This window comes from Argopecten irradians, chromosome 10, assembly GCF_041381155.1.
Source record: "Argopecten irradians isolate NY chromosome 10, Ai_NY, whole genome shotgun sequence".
NCBI classification, from domain to species: domain Eukaryota; kingdom Metazoa; phylum Mollusca; class Bivalvia; order Pectinida; family Pectinidae; genus Argopecten; species Argopecten irradians.
In genome coordinates, this window is record NC_091143.1 from 21,039,299 (window position 1) to 21,059,782 (window position 20,484).

Here is a 20,484-nt window from a genome sequence, read left to right on the forward strand (position 1 = left end):
ATCGGTATTGTTTTGTCATAACACTTATAACAGTTATACATTAAAATTGACTTCAACTTAACTTATAAGGCATAAAATGTATTTTTGTGTGTTTTTTTTAATGTTCAACCAAGACTTCAGTGATATAGCACTATAAAAAGGGCAATAGTTCCACTATACAAGAAGACATAACATGAATTTATCGCAGTCTCCCAAAACACGCACCTCGCACAACATACACGCAACACACCGCATACATGGGAGGCCGTCCTTACATGACCATAGCTGTTAATAGGACGTTAATTAATCAAACAAACAAACAAGACAATGAAAAGTTTCACAAAATACATCCATAACATGAGGCGACGTTACGATACCAATAATTGTGCAAATATAACAGTTGGTACTACCGGTAAGCAAAATCAAGTTTTTATTTATACAATGATCCAATTCATTAGCGCTTAGCAGAAAGGGAGTGAGACGACTGGTTCGCCCGTTGTCAGTATAATGTGACCAGGTGGGGTGTGTTGATTGGTGTCGTTGATGCATACTTCAGAGATATAGCACTATAAAGGGGCAAGAGTTTCAATATACAAGAAGACAACACGAATACATCAGTCTCCCAAAAGAGACACTCACAATTCTTACATGCAACACTTTACATAAATGGAAATTCGTCATGGCATGACCTTGGCTTTTATTAGGAAGTAAATTTATTCAAACATTTGCAATGAAGAAAAAAAAGTGTGCACTTATAAATGTCTTACTTTATTCAGTCACATTTATTATTGTTCGATTATTTTAACGTCCTATTAACAGCCATAATCATGTAAAGACGGCCTCCAGAATTTCTATTCGCTTCACTGAAAACACGGCAGCCTACAAAAAATAGGCTTCATGTACTACAATTCGAACACCCTTCCTACAGGGCAGCCACTATTTTCATTTAACCGTATTTGTTTTACATTACATAAAACGTTGCTACCATGGAATAATTCTGCATAAAGGTGTGGATACAATTGTTTAATTTGTAAATCCAAAACGGAGCGAACTGAACAATTAACGGTTGTAATTTACTGCTTATAATTAAAATAAATTTGGTTTTGAATGACGGTCTATAAACAACTGGGGTACAATCTGATTAAAATACAGATCCTTATTATTACTACGTTGGATAAGAGGATCTGAGAACATCCTATTAGGGGTCACGTCAAGATTACCTGTTGAAATGGCCAATGAAATTGGCACTGTCAAAATCTTGACTGAGGACGAAACAGTTTGGAAAAGCTGTCCAAATTAGTTTCGTATTTGAAAAAGCTGTCCAAATTAGTTTCGTGTATGTAGTCATCTCGCCCCAAGTGCACAACAAAGCTAATTGAATATGTATACTTGGGCGTCAAGACGTATTCAATTGATGATGTAAGGTGTAGAAACTGCATTTGCTCTGAAGTACACGTGGTATAAAGGCCATCGTGACGTGACCCCTTATGGGATATTGTCAGATCCTCTATTGAACGGAGTGGTTATAAGGATCTGTGTTTTAATCAGATTGACTGGGGTACGGCTTTAAATGTAAACACTGTGTTGTGTGTGTAAAAGCCTTTTAACTCCTGACAGGCTTTGATATATAATCGTGTTGTGTCTTCTCGTCTTTTTTATAGCGTTATCTGACTGCAGCATGCCGCTAAAGACACCGAACAACACATCCCACGTAGTCAAATTTTTTATTGACAACGGATAACAAGTCTCCCTATTTCCTTTCTAATGACAGCTAAGCAGGATCAGACACGTATGTGAGAACAGGCCATTGTCTGATTTGGCATGAATTATGTTATAATATAAAGAAAGGTTTAGGAAGTTTATATATACAATTTGATGAATATGATTACTGACAGTTTCTATCAACAACTATAAAAAATGCAAGCCAATATATAGAAATTCAATTGTTGATATTGTAATTGGTTGAATACCACTCTTTCATGTCGTATCAGCAAAACTTTCTCTACATATATATACAAATAAAATCATAAATCCTAGTACACGAAAACCAACACGTAACCTTAACAGCAATTGATTGAATCATCATCATTTCAACGAACAAACATGTCATTCACTGTATTATCTACATCACTCATGTATAATTTAACTCGACCTGTTCCATATATATTAAATGAAGTTTCAGTTAACTTGGAAATAATACGATACTGGGATCTGACTTAAACCTTTAATACATTAGATAAAAACTGTGTTTGATGATACTGTTAGTGTTTTATAACAAGTTTTTTTTTATAAAATTTTCTACTATTGCGGATTTGTGTTATCTACCGGAATGTGTTATAAACATCTGAGGGCATAAACCATGTCAATAATTACTATTGATTAATTCCCTTCGATCTCTACCTGTATTTTCACAGTTACCAGTACATTACCGTGACTTCGTCTACGATCATTGGATAACATCGTATTTTAAACACAATAGTTGCACGAATCTCATCACAACACAGTTGGAATCAACAACATGCTTGCCGCCGAAGTCTTGATGATGGTTTCAAAGCCCGAGTTTTATCCAACGCAAATATATTTCTTTGACTATGTATCATAGTTGTAGTTTTATCCTGTTATTGTAAAGGTTATAATACAATGTATTTGTGTTGATATATTTGTTTGTTTGTTTGATTATTTTAACGTCCTATTAACAGCCAGGGTCATATTAGGACGGCCTCCTGTGCATGCAGTGTGTGTTATGGGATACCCCGGTATGTTCGCGTTGAGTCGTTTTGTATGGTGGAAGGTGGAACTTTTGCCCTTTTCATAGTGTTATATCACTGACGCATGCCATCAAAGACACAAAGCAATACACCAACCCTGTCACATTATACTGGCAACGGGCGAGCCAGTCGTTGATACAAAGTACCTCCTTCATCTATAGATTTAAACTCATAATATGTATTCATTTATATTCTTGAAGATATAATATAGTTCGATGATATAAAACATGGTTTTGATACCGTTTTGGATAAAAAACGATCCGTGTCATGCACCTTAACTGGGCAACTTGAATTTGGTCATGTTACAATCCCCCGATACCTTCCGATTTTTTCAAAGGTTTGTATTAATGTTGCTACATATAAAATTAAGTCGCGATTGATAACTCTTAGAATTTTTTCTAACTAAAAATAAATGTCAATAGTTCATTTATTGTTAATTATGTATACTATACGTTTTACAAAGTTGATGTTAATACAAGGTTCGTAAGTCAAACAGCTGAGTGAAAATATACGAAATGGAAGATGGGATAAACGAATAGTTTATATGATGGCCGCTTACCCCATTCCAGAAAAATGACACGTTTGGAAAAAATAATATGTTTTATGGCTTCTCCAATAAATTTTAAGATTATTTTTTTCAAGTTTTTATCAAGATCGAAATCCTTTCGAAATTATTGGTAATCAGATCGACGATAGGAGGGGAAAAGCAGCAATGAAGCTACATCTCGTTACCGTGTTATTTTGTTTATGAAAAAAAAATTTGCGTAACTTAACTGGCTACTATTTACTTTAATTATATGTAATATATAAAGTAAAAAGAAATCATACAATTACACATAAACAGGTCGAAGATACTCCCTCGACTAAGATTGAGCAAACAATAACAGACTTTTGTTATCGCAGTTCTTAAGTAAACATGTCTGGGTAAATAGCATCTTAATGACAAAAACACGTACACTCGCGTCCAGTTAGGAGATGTAGAAAGCTTTACCTGTTAAATCATTTAACCATACATTTATGAGTACCATTAAAGATTTAAGTTTGATTTATCCAATCCGATTACTTGATGAAAAGTGACATACCTTTTCCATGATTCTAGAGACTGACAAAAGCAAACTTATTTTATTGATTCTTCTTTAAAAATCAGAAATCAAACTTTCATATCCGTGTTCCATTCCTAATCTATTTTTTACAGATACAATCCTCATATTTCCAGCCGCCCTTTTTCGTTTCGTCGATTTATTATTAAAAAAACAAGTGTAAAGTTTTACATCCGTTTTCTATTTCTGGTCTAGTTTTTCACACATATTACATTTACCATCCTGATATTCCCACCTCTATCCGCAAGTTACCGATTAAGTGTATGACTTAGGCCGTATTTTGTAAAAGAGTTCTATTAAAGAAATAAATTGAACCGACGCATAACTCTAAAAAAGTGCCATTTATTACAGTTTAAGCGATATCAATCACTAGTCATTTTAATAAGAAACAAATCGTCTTGAAAAATATCCAGGAAACAAACGTATTCAATATGTGAACGAGACATACAACGTTACATCGAATATACCGCTGTCCACCAAAGCACTTGGTTTTAAAAGAACGTTAAGAAAAATGTCATCGACTATCCTCGAACCTACTGCGTACTTAAACAATAACAATATAATCAATATATCAATATACTTCATATGTACGTAATCATTACCATTTGGGCGATACCCTTACCTGCGGTAAACTAGCCACTGCACTCAGAAGCCAGGCCAAGGTTAGCATGATCTTTCCCCTCCTTTCGGCGTCGTGAAGACTCATGGGATGGACGATAGAGAAGTATCTATCAAGACTGATCGTCACTAGCACGAAAGACGAAAGATAAAATCCCAGTGCTCGAAAAAACATTAAAATCCGACATGCGGCGTCACCAGCCTCCCAACGAACCGTTATATGCCATCCTGTCTCCAAAGGTAACATGATGAAGGCAACGATGAGATCGGCGATGGAAAGATGCATGATAAAAGTATTAACACGGGATTTAATTCTGCGACTTCTAAACAATGTAATAAACACTATCAAATTTCCTGAGGCTGCGACCACAAATAGACAGGAGTATGCTATGACGGACATAATACTGTCATCGTTGAACGTCATTTCTCTAGGCAGCGTCACGTCAGTCATGTTTTGGGCGGAAGTTATATTTTCTGTAGACCCCACTCGTAATCCAGGTGATATTGTAGAAAATGATATTGTCGGAGTGATTGATGTCGTTGGAGGTAGAGACATTGATGATCGAGATGTAGGTAGCATCACGTTATCGTTGAGACTGAAATAAGGCACTTGGCTATGACCACAATCAGAAATATTGGAATCAAGTAGGATCGGAGCAGTGTGATATTTGCCGTCAGACATACTCAAATGCCCTCGCAGTTTCTAGCTACATCAGTAAACTGTGTTTCTGAATTAATTGCTTGGACAGTTATCACAATATCACTTCTATTTGTCCAATACGGAAATATTTGGAATCTCAAATAATCCTGTACAAATGAAAGTTAAAGCATCCACACTCTACTAATGCTTATTTGTATCATACCGTTAAACAAACAAAATTAATGAAAACACTTTTCATTAAGAAATACTTGTAATAATCAGAGATTCCACACAATCACTTTTTAAATTCCACACGTGTGTCCTAAGCAAATGTATCGAACGGTACTGCTTTAAGATTCCAGAAATCACTTTTTTAAATCCACGTCTGTGGTCCGTGCTGCTGCATCGATAGAAAGTCTGTGACTGGCTATATATAATCCAACCATCAGCAACACGCGCTGTTAGGCCTGACAGGTAGAGCCTCCTTCTGGTCACGCGCCACAGCTTCAGATGTCTAATCAATGAGGCTCTGATGCTTTACACAGGATACCTGCTCTATTTTGTTCAGCAATTAAAGTTGCAAAATGAAGTATAATTGAAAAGTATTTTGAATGTCGTTCTACACATAGTCTATCCGTTCTGATAATTTGTATGCAACAGTGTTTTAAATCTAACAAAATATTTACATTTACTTGTCAGTTCTAATATATAAACTAACCATGACAAAGTGAAGTATATGACGGTATAACTGACACTCAAAACGTGATAATTTCGACGTCACTACTGTTGACGTGGTGACGTCAACTGATCACCGTCAAAATGGCTGTTCCATTTTGGTGGTTAAATCGTCGTTGATAAACGGTTTTACTGGTCTAGCTTAAACAATGTTAATGAAGAGTCCCTAAAAAGACTTGATAATGCAAATTTAAGCATTAAACTATCTGGTTTGTATGAATAATTAATGTCCTATTAACAGCTTTGGTCATGTAAGCACGGCCTCCCATGTACGCGATGTGTTGCGTATATGTTGTGCCAGGTGGTTGTTTTGGGAGACTATGGTATATTCGTGTTGTGTCTTCTTATAATAGTGGAACTGAAGCATGCCGACGAAGACAATCCACCCGGTCACATTATACTGACAACGGGCGAACCAGTCGTTCCACTCCCTGTATGATGAGCGCTAGGCGGGAGCAGAAACTACCACTTTTATCAATCTGATTAAAATTCAGATCCTTATAACCACTCCGTTCAAAAGAGGATCTGACAATATCCCATAAAGGGGTCACGTCTAAATGATTGGCCATTTCAAAAGGTCATCTTGACGTGACCCCAAATGGGATGTTCTCAGATCCTCTTATCCAACGTAGTGATAATAAGGATCTGTATTTCAATCAGATTGCCACTTTCATAGACTTTGGTATGCCTTGACAGGGGACAGAACCAAAGGCCTTCCTCAAGGGGGCGAACGCTCAACTCAAGGCCAAAAGTGAGGCGGTGCCAAGGAAGGCATTAGGAAAGATAAAGTCAAATAGGAAGAGGAGAAAAGATAAGGTCCTAAATTTAGTCGCCTTTTACGATCATGCAATAGGTGCAGCAAGTACAATTCTAACGCCTTACCTGCAGGGTCTATTATTCTTTATTATACTATCTTCCTATGACATCTTTGGAGAGCTAGTGCGCATAATGAAGATTGTAAATATATACCATAGGAAGATACAAAATGTAGTTTAAGTGTTAAAAATAACACTTAATGCTTTTAAAGATCCTTTTTAACATTCAATAAACCAACTCATTTTCGCTTGCGATTATTTTTCGCGTAAGAGTAAAACCCGCGAAAATTGTTCTTGGTACAGATACAATGGAACCTTCGTAATCTTAATTTAAAACAAGGACAGTCATTCAGATCCCCCGCCAATGAAAATATCAAAGCTGAAGTAGGTTTGATTGTGGAGACTTATGTGTATGAAAAAAAACAGGAAAAGGGAAGTTGAGCTTAAGAAAGTTGGAGTATAATTCAAGTAGAGCGGGGCTGCAATTGTTGAATCATGTATACAGCCTTGACATTTATATAAGACTATATACACAAAGATGGGTGGAGTTTTTCAAAGTAACATTTACCATTTACCATGATATTTTCAGCAATGTTTCCATCGTAACGGGAAAAGTGCAAAAAATGAAAACCTAAAAATAGCAAAAGGTACTACTAGACCATAAAAAAGAATGTTTCTATGAAGTTTCGTGGAAATATCTCTTCTGGTTTTAGAGTTATGCTCCGGAAACCATTCGTACGGACGGACAGACGGACGGAACCCATTTGTATATCCCCCGCCAACGATAATTAATTGAACGTTAAAAAATTGCTTGGCATGAAATGCGAAATAAGTCGCTGTGCAGATAAATATGCTTACATGTTTCACATAAACACGACGTTCAGACGGATACATGGTGTTTTGTCGCCATTACACGTGACGTCTCTCGACCAATCAGCGACAGTGAGTTATAATAAATACTAATTTTATTACATATGAATATACCATTGCCTAAGAAACAGACATTCATACAATGCACACAGGAGAGGTTGTCGTATGATCCGGACTAGTAATAGAACGTTTTGCCATAGGATACATATCAGAGTTATCCAGTGTTTTTTGTTGGACCACTCCCGCATACGATGTATCTTTTATACATAGATTGATAATTAGTACTGAAACTCTTTATTGGTAATCTGATTAAAATACCGATCCATATAACCATACCGTTCAAAGAGTGGCAGACGTAGTGATAATAAGGATCTCTATTGTTATTCAGATTAATCATTGTTAAATGTGTATCGAATGTTAATACTATCCATGATGTGGAACATTAATTCATGAAGCATTATATTTTTCTATTTTCTTTTCAACAGCGTATTTCCATTTGAATTTTGTTTTTATATTGTAATATTAGAAGTTATTTCAATAACTCAACACAACTCACTGCCGGCATAGGTCAGTTTGTTTGATTATTTTAACGTCCTATTAACAGCCAGTGTCATGTAAGGACGGCCTCCAATGTATGCAGTGTGTAGCATGTGTGAAGTGTGAGGGGCGTGTTTTGGGAGACAACGGTATGTTTGTGTTGTGTCTTCTTGTATAAAGTAGAACTATTGCTCTTTTTATAGTGCTATATCACTGAAGCATGCCGCCGAAGACACCAAGCAACACACCCCACCCAGTCACATTATACTGACAACGGGCGATCTAGTCGCCCTACTCCCTGTATGCTGAACGTCAAGCAGGAATAGAAACTACCACTTTTATTAACTTTGGTGTGTCTCGGCCAGGTGCCAGAACCCAGAGCCTACCTCACATGGGCGAGTGCTCAACAAAAGGCCAAACGTGAGGCGGTGTCAAGGGAGACGTTAGGAAGAATAAAGTCAGTTAGGCAGAAGAGAGAAGATAAAAGATCATATATTTAGTAGTATTTTACGATCAAGAAATAGGGACAGTACGTACACTTCTAACATCCAACCTGCAGTGCCGACATGCATTGGAGGCTCTCCATTAACAAATTAGGACGATAGCATGCTAATCAATCAACGGTTTCAATTTTGTATACTTTATATATACGAATAGTTCATCGATATAAGATACAAAAAATAAATGTTTGATTGTACGTATAAAAATTGTATAATGCAGTAAACATAGTATTACAATTTGCATTTATTAATGTCAAGATAAATTCAAATATGGTAGATAGCGATATTTTAATATGAATATTGAAAACATTTTGGTGTCTGCACCATTATCAATAACCTTGACCCATTAGAGTAGGAATAGACAACGTTTGCCGTTTTTGGTATTTCGCATGGAATAAGAAGCTTTATTCATGATCGTTTAATACCTTTGGAATTGCAAAGTATTGTCGTTTATTGATCGCAATGTATGATACAATAAAACATTGATTTTCCTTCTACGCAATTGTGAAACACTAATTTTCCGTGGATTGGATTTGATTATTGGCCGTGAGTTCAACACCGATCAAATGTTTACACGTACGCTCCCCTTAAAGGACAATTTTTCTATGTTAAAAGAAGCGTTTCCACGAGCGTAAATAGCGTAGTCAGGTTTGTACGATTAGCCCGGTATATAACACTCGGGCAATCCGTCGGAGTAGGTTATCTTGATTTTATTTTACAAAATAATTTTACTGCCGAGAATTTTTTTTTAATAAATTTTACATCATTGTTGCTAATTACAAATTGTGTTAGAGTCTTCTTTGATATTATATTTTGCAAACATTTAGGTTAAATATTAAAACGTAAAAAAAACCCAAAAAAAACCAAGAGGCCCGGGCATGGGCCTTAACGGTCACCTGGTATTTGCTAACAATCAAATCCTGCTGATTTTCGAACTCATCCAAGATCTTTCCAATGTTCTGCTACATCCAACGTTTAATTCAGCTTGGTTTATATTGACTCAAGTAATTACGTTCACAATGTCTAATTATATCTATTAGAGCAGAGGGCAATAACACTGTAAGTTACTGTCAAAACTCGTTGATTTGCGAATTTATCCGATATCTTTGTAATGTTCGTTTACATGTACAAACAATGTTTCATTAAGCTCAGTTCATATTTACTAAAGTTATTGTGTTTACAAGGTTCAATTATTATTATTGCAAAGGGCAATAACTGTTCCAATTACAATCAAATCAAGCTGATTTTCGAACCCTCCGAGATCTTTCCAATGTTAGTCTACATACAAAGTTTCAATTAGATCGGTTTATATTTACTTTTATCGCGTTCACAAGGTCTTACAATAATTATGAGTGCGGAGGGTATAACTTTCGAATCAAGCTGATTTTTAAAATCGTCCGAGATCTTCCCAATGTAAGTCTGCATACATGTTTTATTAACCTCTGTTTATATTGAATAATGAAGTAGCCATCTTGTTTTCTGAAGTCTTTCTGGGTTCTATTTTCATTAAGAATTGATAGGAAAGGGGTTTGTGATAAATTAAATCAATTTTGTTGGAACACTTCATAAAAAATCATGGCAAATGGGTCAATAATTTGTAATTTCCCTCCATGTCAACTTTTCGGTGCACAGGCAAATTTAAACCCCGATAAAAAGTTCCGGGTAATTTTATGATCCATCATTCGAAAATAAGAGAAAAAAGTAGTTTAAAGCAATTAACACATCTCTTATTTTAATTAAGTAAATTTTAAGATAATTTACAATTATATTATTGTAAGAAAATGACTAAGCATTTACTTACTTTATTTATTTTCAGAAAAATGGCAAAGCCTTTTCCTTTAGGCAATCTAAGCCAAATCAGACCAAAAAGAAGTATCTAATTTCTAATAACCAATCCATGTTATACTCCGTTTGAAGTAATCATCTTAATTATAACCACAAAAAAGGCTACAACCAATAAATAAGTTGTAAACAAAAATAGAAAGTATTAAAATGTTACTTGCATACTAAGAACAGAAAACAAGTCTGAAGGGCCAAATTTACACTACACCTTCTCTGATTGGTCAAATCCAAAACCATGAAATAGTAATAATAGTGACAAGCCGGCACACTACTGTACTCCGCCCAGTCATGATGGCTAACCGGCGACTAGATAAGACGCAAAAGCGCAGAAAGTCCAAACAAAGAAGGTCTAAATCTAGAAAATCCCGTAGGGAGAGAGCTTCTCAATTCAAATATACAGAAGCAAGAAAATACATAAAAAAACTTCTCTGACTATAAGTTATCTGACAATGAAGTCATATTATTAGGCTGCGGGCTTAAATTCAGCCCCTTGCCAAAAAGTGTAAAAAAAAAACAACAACAAAAGCACTTCTAATTGATTTTAAAGAACTTGCGCGCAAAAGCGGTGCCGATACCTGTTCGGCAATTTTAGTTCTGATAAACAAATTCATCCATTCTACCAAAATACGAACTTTGATCCAAAGTACTGTGGGAACAATGCAATTAAAAACTAAATTTGCCACACAAATGGAGATAAGTAAACTTACAAAAGGCAAACAATTCCACAATATGTCAAAAACAGACAGGATGGCCTTAACTAGCCTATCAATGAATAAAAACATTGTCATTAAAAAGGCATATAAATCAAATATAATTGTCAGCAATTTGACTGGTCTTTATCAAGGATCACGTGGACGTGGCCCCTAGTGGGATTTTCTCTGATCCTTTTTATCAAACGTAATGATAATGGGAATCTGTGTTTTATTTTATTAGATTTGATGTAATAGGCACTATGTCTACAGAATAGTGTGAGGTACGAGTTGTCTCAAAACAATAACATACCCATAGTCAAATTTTTCTTTCGATTGCCACCTCGAAAAGCTGGTATGTCTGACGTTTCGACCGTGCATGTGATTGCATATAATATCCCCTTTTCATACGTCAGTGTTATGTTTATAATCATAACCATCGTTTAAACACTGGGGTTGATTAAGTGCACATAGCATGTTGGGTCGAAATAACCCGCCGTATACATCAAACGGGCCGAGACATTTCGTACCTGCACACAATAGATGTAAACAAACATGTAGACGAACACGTTGTGTTAGTGTTATTTCGGACTGAAGATGGCCCTATAGTGGCTGAATATATATTCCAAATGATTTTGATTTTACTTTGAATTTATTTTGGCCTTTTATTTCGGATTATTAATATACTAGCTTTATACCGTTTTTCCTCATTAATTGTCATAATGAACAAAGAAATTACATTGAGGAAGGACTCAGACACTTACAAGATGATAAACACTCTACAGCAGATATTATAGAAAAAAAAATCATTGAGAAAATTAACACAATGTACAATGACGGGTCCATAGATAGTACCACATACAAATATTTGGTAGACAGGAGACGAACTGGACACGGAAAGTTGTACCTCTTACCGAAAATACATTAACCCCAGCAAAATGATTTTGATAAATATGTAGGCCGTAAAGCTCTACCGAATCATCATTTGATACCGAGTCGCCCAATCATATCACAATGCAACTCGCCAACTATGAAAATCGGTAGATTTATCGACAACTTTCTTGTTCCACTAGTACAGAGACAAGAAACATACTTGAAAGACACTAAAGACTTTATCAATAAAATTGAAGGAATAACACTTCCATCAAAGACAATATTAGTCTCATATGACGTAACAAGTATGTACACGAATATGACTTTTGGAGAACTCCTCGAAGCAGTAGAGAGAGCTATCCCACGTGAACACAAAACCGATACTCTATCAATGCCGCCAAGGGAAGGCATTTCTTATCTTCTCAAATTGTTATTAGAAAACAATGAATTCAAATTCGGCAAACAATACTACAATTAGGTCATAGGCGCTGCAATGGGGGCTGTACCAAATCCCGAAATATACGACCTCCGAATGTATGAAATCTTGAAATGCATTATAGAAATATATCCATATCGGAATAGCATACTCCTACATTACCGATACAGAGACGATGGATTCATGGTATTCGCTTGCTCTCATGAAGAAATCAAGCTATTTTTTGAAATCGCTAATGTCGAGCATGAATACCTCAAATTCACGTATAATACTTCAGAAACAGAGATGATATTCCTAGACACCAAAGTCTACAAAGGAAATAGATTCAGGGCTTCCAATATCCTTGATATCCAAATGCACATTCCTTGATATCCAAATGCACATTAAACCTACTGAGACTTTTCAATACCTTCACCGGTCAAGCGCTCATCCAGGCTTTGTATTTAAAGGACTTATAAAGGGCGAATGTATACGCCATATGAGAACCACATCTGATCCAGAAATTTTGGAGACCAACCACAATAAATTTAAACAAAGACTGCGTAAAAGAGGCTACTCAATCAAAGAGATAGACACCTCTATCAATACCAGTTTATCTACCTGTCGTCAAAAACTTCTCGACAGCAACCATACGGATAGACATATGAATGTGCCTCTGGTGATGATAACGAAATATAATCCAGAGAGTCGAAATATCAGACGTATCATTACGAAACATTGGCATTTGATTACTCAAAGCACTGAATGCTCAGAAAAATTTCCAAAGCCGCCTATGGTAACATACAGAAAGAACAAAAATCTTTCAGAATATCTGACATTATCAACGATCTCATGATAATTAAACAAATATGAATAATAAGAAAATGACGAAAACACGAAACGGTACAAGACTTTTGACAGAGAGCCATCATTAAAATTGACAACCCATGATTTGATCATACAAAATAATATTTGAAAACAAACAAGTAAATGAATATAAAACCAGTTACGGAAAGAAAGCAAAATATACATAATGATAGAAGACTCAAAAGAACGAGCATTAATTAATACATTAACCCGCGATTGAACAAAGTCTCGAGTTTATTATGTCGGCTAATCGGCTGCTATTGAATCTTTAACAACCGAGATAAGATAACGGTAGCTCATAATAGCCATCGGATTTACCCCCATCACACCAAACGTGCAGTCTAATGGCCTTAAAATTAGATACGGTGGTTGAAACTCAGGCAGGGGGACTAGCCCTGACACCTACTCCCCAATAAATTATGGACTTATCACAGTCAAGCCAGCACGTAAACTGAAACTTGACGAAATACACAAAGCGATCCATATAATATTGCAACTCATTAATTAATGAAAGCAGTAGTTTTGATAGTTGCTTTGAATTAATAAATCTATGATAATTCAAATCAACTATGGTGTAAGCGCAATCCCAAACAGCAGCACGTGCGACCATAGTTGTCCACTCATCCCATTGGTCGATAATGACTTGTAGGAGGAGCCTGCAGGTAGGGCATTAGAATTGTACCCGCTGCCCCTATTGCATGATCGTAAACGGCGACTAAATTTAGGATCTTATCTTTTCTCTTCTTCCTAACTGACTTTATCTTTCCTAATGCCTCCCTTGGCACCGCCTCACTTTTGGCCTTGAGTTGAGCGTTCGCCCCTGTGAGGAAGGCTCTGGGTTCTGTCCCCTGGCCGAGACACACCAAAGTCCATAAAAGTGGTAGTGTCTGCTCCTGCTTAGCGTTCAGCATACAGGGAGTGGGACGACTGGTTCGCCCGTTGTCAGTATAATGTGACCGGGTGGGAAGTGTTGCTTGGTGTCTTCGGCGGTATGCTTCAGTGTTATAGCACTATAAAAAGGCCAACAGTTCCACTATACAAGAAGACACAACACGAACATACCGCAGTCTCCCAGTACACTCACCTCGCACAACATACACGCAACACACCGCATACATGGGAGGCCGTCCTTACATGACCATAGCTGTTAATAGGACGTTAATAAATCAAACAAACAAACCTAAACACCAGGCTTTCCAATTACTCATGAACTGTTTCTCATGATCGCATTTCAGACTAACTAATAAGTTGAAATGCACTGCATGCTACAATGTACATGCATAATGCAACTATATAATAAGACGAACCAACACGTTCGCACAACATACTAGCGAAATGCTTGAACTAAAAACATAGTTTGCGATTGATTCGCGCGCACACGATCGACATAATACTGAGGGGACATCGGTCTTGGTATATAAATTATGAGATCTTGTTGCATGATTTATAGTCTACAGTACACTACTTGTCCGCGGAAACCGGTCACAGTAGCTACACAAATTCAAACAACAATACTAAACATATTGAAACAATATAAAATACTAGGTGGGATCACTGATGAAGGCACACCTTGATATTTCAATATCAGAATATGCCGGAAACACAACCAATTTGCCCGAATCTACTGTTGTGTATGGTCCTTCAGACGACTGGTCCGCCCGTTGTCAGTATAATGTGACCAGGTGGAGTGTGTTGCTTGGTGTCTTTGGCGGCATGCTTCAGTGATATAGCACTATAAAAAGGGCAACAGTTCCACTATACAAGAAGACACAACACGAACATACCGCAGTCTCCCAGTACACTCACCTCGCACAACATACACGCAGCACACCGCATACATGGGAGGCCGTCCTTACATGACCATAGCTGTTAATAGGACGTTAATAAATCAAACAAACAAACAAAACAATCCTTCAGGTGAACTCAGGTTTACGTGGATGTTTGGGTAGTACCTTAGATAACACCGAAATAGCACGATTGGTAGAGGAGTTTGAAGATGACATGGCTAATTCTTTTGATAATTCAGAAGAGTTCAGACATCACGAACAGCAGTCGAGCTACCAAACAAAGTTTTTGAATGATGTGGAGTCATTTGTCACTGTCTAAGGAATTAGGAAATCCATTTCTGGACCAAAATGAGGTCTTGCTTATCCTGGACTCAAAAGAAATTGCCACCTCGAGTGTGGTGAAAACTGTGAATGAAATCCAAAACCTTGGAAAAGACCAGTTTCAACAATTCATTGAGGAGAGATTTATACATAGAACAACATCTGTATTTTCTACCACAAAGAGAAACAAACTGGCACTATTCTCAAGTCCCAAAGAAGTCATTGTGAAAAGAGATTCACAGAAACTGCGAATTATACAGAGCAACTGTTCGTTATTTGCAAAGTTATACATCGCTTGTCAAACAAGAAATGGTAACCTCGAAGAATTTTTCAAACACGAAAACCAAAGTTGTCCACCTTCTTTAACGATGAATGGACAACTTCGCCACACAACCAAATCAGACCTTATGATTTCCTTGACTTACTTATACCACAAGACAAAATCATCCTGATGACGAGGTGCAAGCTGTAGTATTTGATGGTGCGGCTGTTGTTAACTTTAAGCAACCTTGGACAGCAAAAACCTTTGACGAGTATGCTGACAAAGTATTCATACCGTACATTTTAAACCAGAACACAAGCGTTGAACGTGTTGATGTTGTATATGATGTCTATAGAGAGGAAAGCTTGAAAGCTGCCATTCGAGTTCAAAGAGGAGCAGGAACAAGAAGACGTGTTTGTGGTTCTACTCCACTTCCTAGCAGCTGGTCTGATTTCCTTCGCAATGCCAACAACAAAACAGAACTCTTTCACTTCCTGGCTGAGAAAATTTCGGTAACGAAGAGTCCTATCGACCTCATTGTGACATGTGATGAAAAGGTAAAATCCAATCGGAGAGAGTTGGGAGGGATTACTTCACTATCTCTTTGTAATCATGAAGAGGCCGACACTCGAATGCTGGTTAATACTGCAGACATTGCAAACAAATACCAAAGTGTGAATCTTCGTACAGTGGACCCAGATGTAGTCGTACTTGCATTGTTTAACTACACCAAGATGAAAATTGATTAACTTTGGATATCATTTGGCGTAGGAAAGCATTTCAGCATTCTTCCTATACATGACATGGTTAACACCTTAGGAAATGATAAAGCAAAAGCACTACCGCTGTTCCACGCTTTCACAGGATGTGATATTGTCTCTTCATTTAATGGAAGAGGCAAGAAATCTGCGTGGGATACATGGAATGCTGATCAAGAACTGACAACAAAACTTTGTCATTTAAGTAACTGTCCTGCGAGCATAAACGAGAATGACATGATGGTATTGGAACGGTTTGTAGTAATGTGTGTTATATTGCAGAAGTAGCAAACTCAATGATGCAAGGAAACAACTATTTACTCAGAAGAATCGTACCATGGATTCTTTACCACCAACCCAAGCTTCACTGATGCAGAATGCGAAACGTGCAGTTTTCCAAGGAGGCTATGTAGGGGGGCAATGTCTTGAGCCAATTCAAGAACTACCTTCACGATATAACTGGGGATAGAAGCAAGTGGATGGAACCCTTTGTGCACAAAACTTCCTGATGTCGCCACATCAGCACAAGAATTAATAAAGTGTGGTTGTAAAACTGGCTGCAAAAAGGCCTGTAAGTGCCTGAAATTTTCATTAGAATGCACAGCATTGTGCGCATGAGATGGAAACTGCAAAAACAATGAAAATTGAAGATTAGACAAATCCTACAATATCTGAACATAAATAGACAGACAATCGAAAAGGAAGATTAATTAGAGGTGAAAAAACCTTAAATGAAACATTCTAAAGAAACTGTGTTATGACATTATGTTCATTATTTGAGAATGCGTTTCGAATCAATTTTACAAGATAACAGCTGCCATGAAATGGCAGCCATTTTGAATTTCAAACCGGAAGTGGTGGGTAATTTGCATTTTTCAATAAAAAATGCACTAATTTATTAAATTGATCATGATTAAAAATGCTTCACGCGTCTAAGTTAATAATTCAAGCATCTTCCGATTCTTTTTCGAATATAAATATACTACTAATCCATGTTTTGTATGTCAAAAATGGCGTCTTGCGGCCATCTTGAAAAAAAACCGGAAGTGATATTTATTGAGATTGCCTCCATATCTAATATTGATTACATTGAAAAGTATGTGTATACCAAATTTGGTGCTTTTATCACGAAGTGCAGTATTTTTCTACAATCCGCTGTACTATAAATACTCTAAGCTGTTATTTACATGTTTGTCTAAATATAAAATTTCCACAAGAATGAATAGAAATCCAAATGATCCAAAAACCGTCCACATGTCTCCATGTATATTATCGTAACCGATGTACTCGACTGGCCATGTGCACGTGACTACCTGTCCCGAACAAGTGACATCTACTGTACGAAGAACACACACGTGTCGGTGTACGTGTAAAACCTAATGTATATTGAATGTTTCATTAGCTCGTTCGGATATTATTTGGGATTTAGCTTACAACACATTCATATATTATTTCAATGAAACCTTGTCAGGTAGGTGAGTGCAGTGTTTATTTTCAGTTTGACATTGTTACTTGCAATATCGGGGCATGTGTATACAGACAAGTTATGTTTGAAATGACGCACTTGTGTCTAGTACCATGCTTTATATATTGGGTTGGCCAGTGAAGGTAACTAAGCAGAGCAAAAATGAAAATGGCTGCCACTTCCTTGGATATGACACTGGTCATAACTGGGGAATGTCTCAGAAACAATTTTCCCCAAAAAAATTATTTTTTTTTTATTTCAAATGCATGTATATATATATATCCACAATTAAGTTAATTAGACATATATATAAACAATTTAACACCAATTGTTGTTCAAATGATGAATATCATTTATGGTCTGTCGGCGGTGGAGCATCTTTAAAGATTTTAGCCTATTTGACCCCTGTGACCTTTAATGAAGGTCAATGTCATTCATTTGAACACACTTGGTAGCCCTAATCCCAGCCTGCTAAAGGTCAAGGCCATCTATTTAAACAAACTTGGTAGCTGTTCATCCCAGGATGCTGCAGGCCCAATATGAGTATCCTGGGCCTTTTGGTTCTTGAGAAGAAGTCATTTGAAGATTTTAGCCTATTTGACCCCTGTGACCTTGAATGAAGATCAAGGTCATACATTTGAACAAACTTCATAGCCCCTTATCCCAACATGTCAGAGGCCCAATATCAGGTCTCTAGGCCTCTTAGTAATTAATAAGAAGTTGTTTAAATTATTTTTGGCCTTTTTGACCCCTGTGACCTTGAATGAAGGTCAAAATATTAATTTGAACAAAGTTGGTAGCCTTTTATCCCAGCATGCTACATGCCCAATATCAGTACCCTGGGCCTTCTAGTTCTTGAGAAGAAGTCGTTGAAAGATTTTAGCCTATTAGACCCCTGTGACCTTGAATGAAGATCAAGGTAATTTATTTGAACAAACTTAGTAGCCCTTCATCCAAGCATGCTGCAGGCCACATATGAATATCCTGGGTCTTTTAGTTCTTGAGAAGAAGTCATTTAAAAATTTAAGCATTTTTGACCGCTGTGACCTTTAATGAAGGTCAATCATTTAAACAAACTTGGTAGCCCTTCATCCCAGCATGCTACAGTCCAAATATCAGTACCCTGGGCCTTTTGGTTATTAAGAAGAAGTTGTTTGAATGAAAAGTTTGCGCACGACGACGGACGGCGCATGATGACAATAGGTCATCCTAACCCTTCGGGTCAGATGACCTAAAAATGTCGAAATTTTGGGTGTTATTTTCGGCCATGTCAATTATTAACCATGGTAATTCACCCACTTTCAGTTTGAGTGCACCAAAACTAGTTTTTAAAAGGTTGGCTCATTACCTGAAGTCAATGTAGTGAAAATTTCAGAAAAAATGTGGACCGGTAAATTAGTCTATTAAAGGTCTTAAAGACGCAAGGTTTATTTTTTGCAATATTACACCATGGCCCTTTTAAATCATAAAATTGATAAAAACAAAGGTTGTAATTTCTTAATCTCATTTACTACTCATTAGTTACATAAAATGTAAAATAATAAATAATTTCATAGCCTATATATTTTAGAATAATTAAAATATTGAATCACAATAACAAAGTATTTCGGAATTTTAGGGCTTTATCATTAACTTTTCAGGCTAGATGATGATTGCAATTGCATTCTCGGAAATAGTCTTTTTATTTTCAGCTGGAAGGCATATAAAGTAAAATAATTACAAAATTTAGAAAGAAAAAAAATGGGTGGGAGTAGATTATTATGCAAGAGAATCGAGTTTTCACACATCCAGTATATAAGTATATATGTATAATATTGTTGTTATTCAAAATATTGTGCTTTCAAAGTGTTGGCAATGGCATCAAATCACACCATTTCAAGTTTTTGTGTTAATAACCCAAAGACAAATTCAAATATGATTTTTTTCCGTTCAAAATTGTATTAATTTTACTATATTTAAAATTACTTTTTAGTTTTAGATTGTGATTCTTCAGAACATTTTGTGATCAACCAACTGAAGTTTGATTTCGAGTTTTTGAATTTTCTTTAGAACTTTCAGGCATGAGAATTGTACCTGCTGCCCTATAGACTAAATTCAGGATCGTTTCTTTTCTCCTCTTCCTAGCTGTCTTTATCTTTCCTAATGCCTCCCTTGGCACCGCCTCACTTTTGGCCTTGAGTTGAGCGTTCGCCCCTGTGAGGAAGGCTCTAGGTTGTGTCCCCTGGCCGAGACACCAAAATCTATAAAGGTGGTAGTTTCTGCTCCTGCTTAGCGCTCAGCATAACGGTAGTGGGACGACTGGTTCGCCCATTGTCAGTATAATGTGACCGGGTGGGGTGTGTTGCTTGGTGTCTTCGGCGGAATGCTTCAGTGATATAGCACTATAAAAAGGGCAACAGTTACACTATACATTACGACACAACATGAATATACCGCAGTCTCCCAAAACACGCACCTCGCATAACATACACGCAACACGCTGCATACATGGGAGGCCGTCCTTACATGACCACAGCTGTTAATAGGACGCTAATTAATCAAACAAACAAACAAAGATGATTTCTAGTTTGATTAGACACTCATTTTCTGTTTGGCTGTTTCTCCATTATCTTTGTACAGCTAATATCATATCCGCAAATTAAA

At 36.7% G+C, this 20,484-nt stretch overlaps 1 protein-coding gene and 1 long non-coding RNA gene across 2 annotated transcripts in view; one reads left to right on the forward strand and one right to left on the reverse strand.

Annotated features, from left to right (window-relative positions):
• Positions 1-4,814, reverse strand: part of LOC138333380 (adipokinetic hormone/corazonin-related peptide receptor variant I-like) — a 158,036-nt gene extending 153,222 nt beyond the window's left edge. Inside the window, exon 1 of the mRNA XM_069281724.1 lies at positions 4,470-4,814. Coding sequence (XP_069137825.1) covers positions 4,470-4,751 — 282 coding nt within the window. The 5' untranslated portion in view covers positions 4,752-4,814. The remainder of the gene's footprint in view (positions 1-4,469) is intronic.
• LOC138333381 (uncharacterized) overlaps positions 1-20,484 on the forward strand; it is a 401,614-nt gene that overhangs the window by 89,904 nt on the left and 291,226 nt on the right. The window lies entirely within an intron of this gene.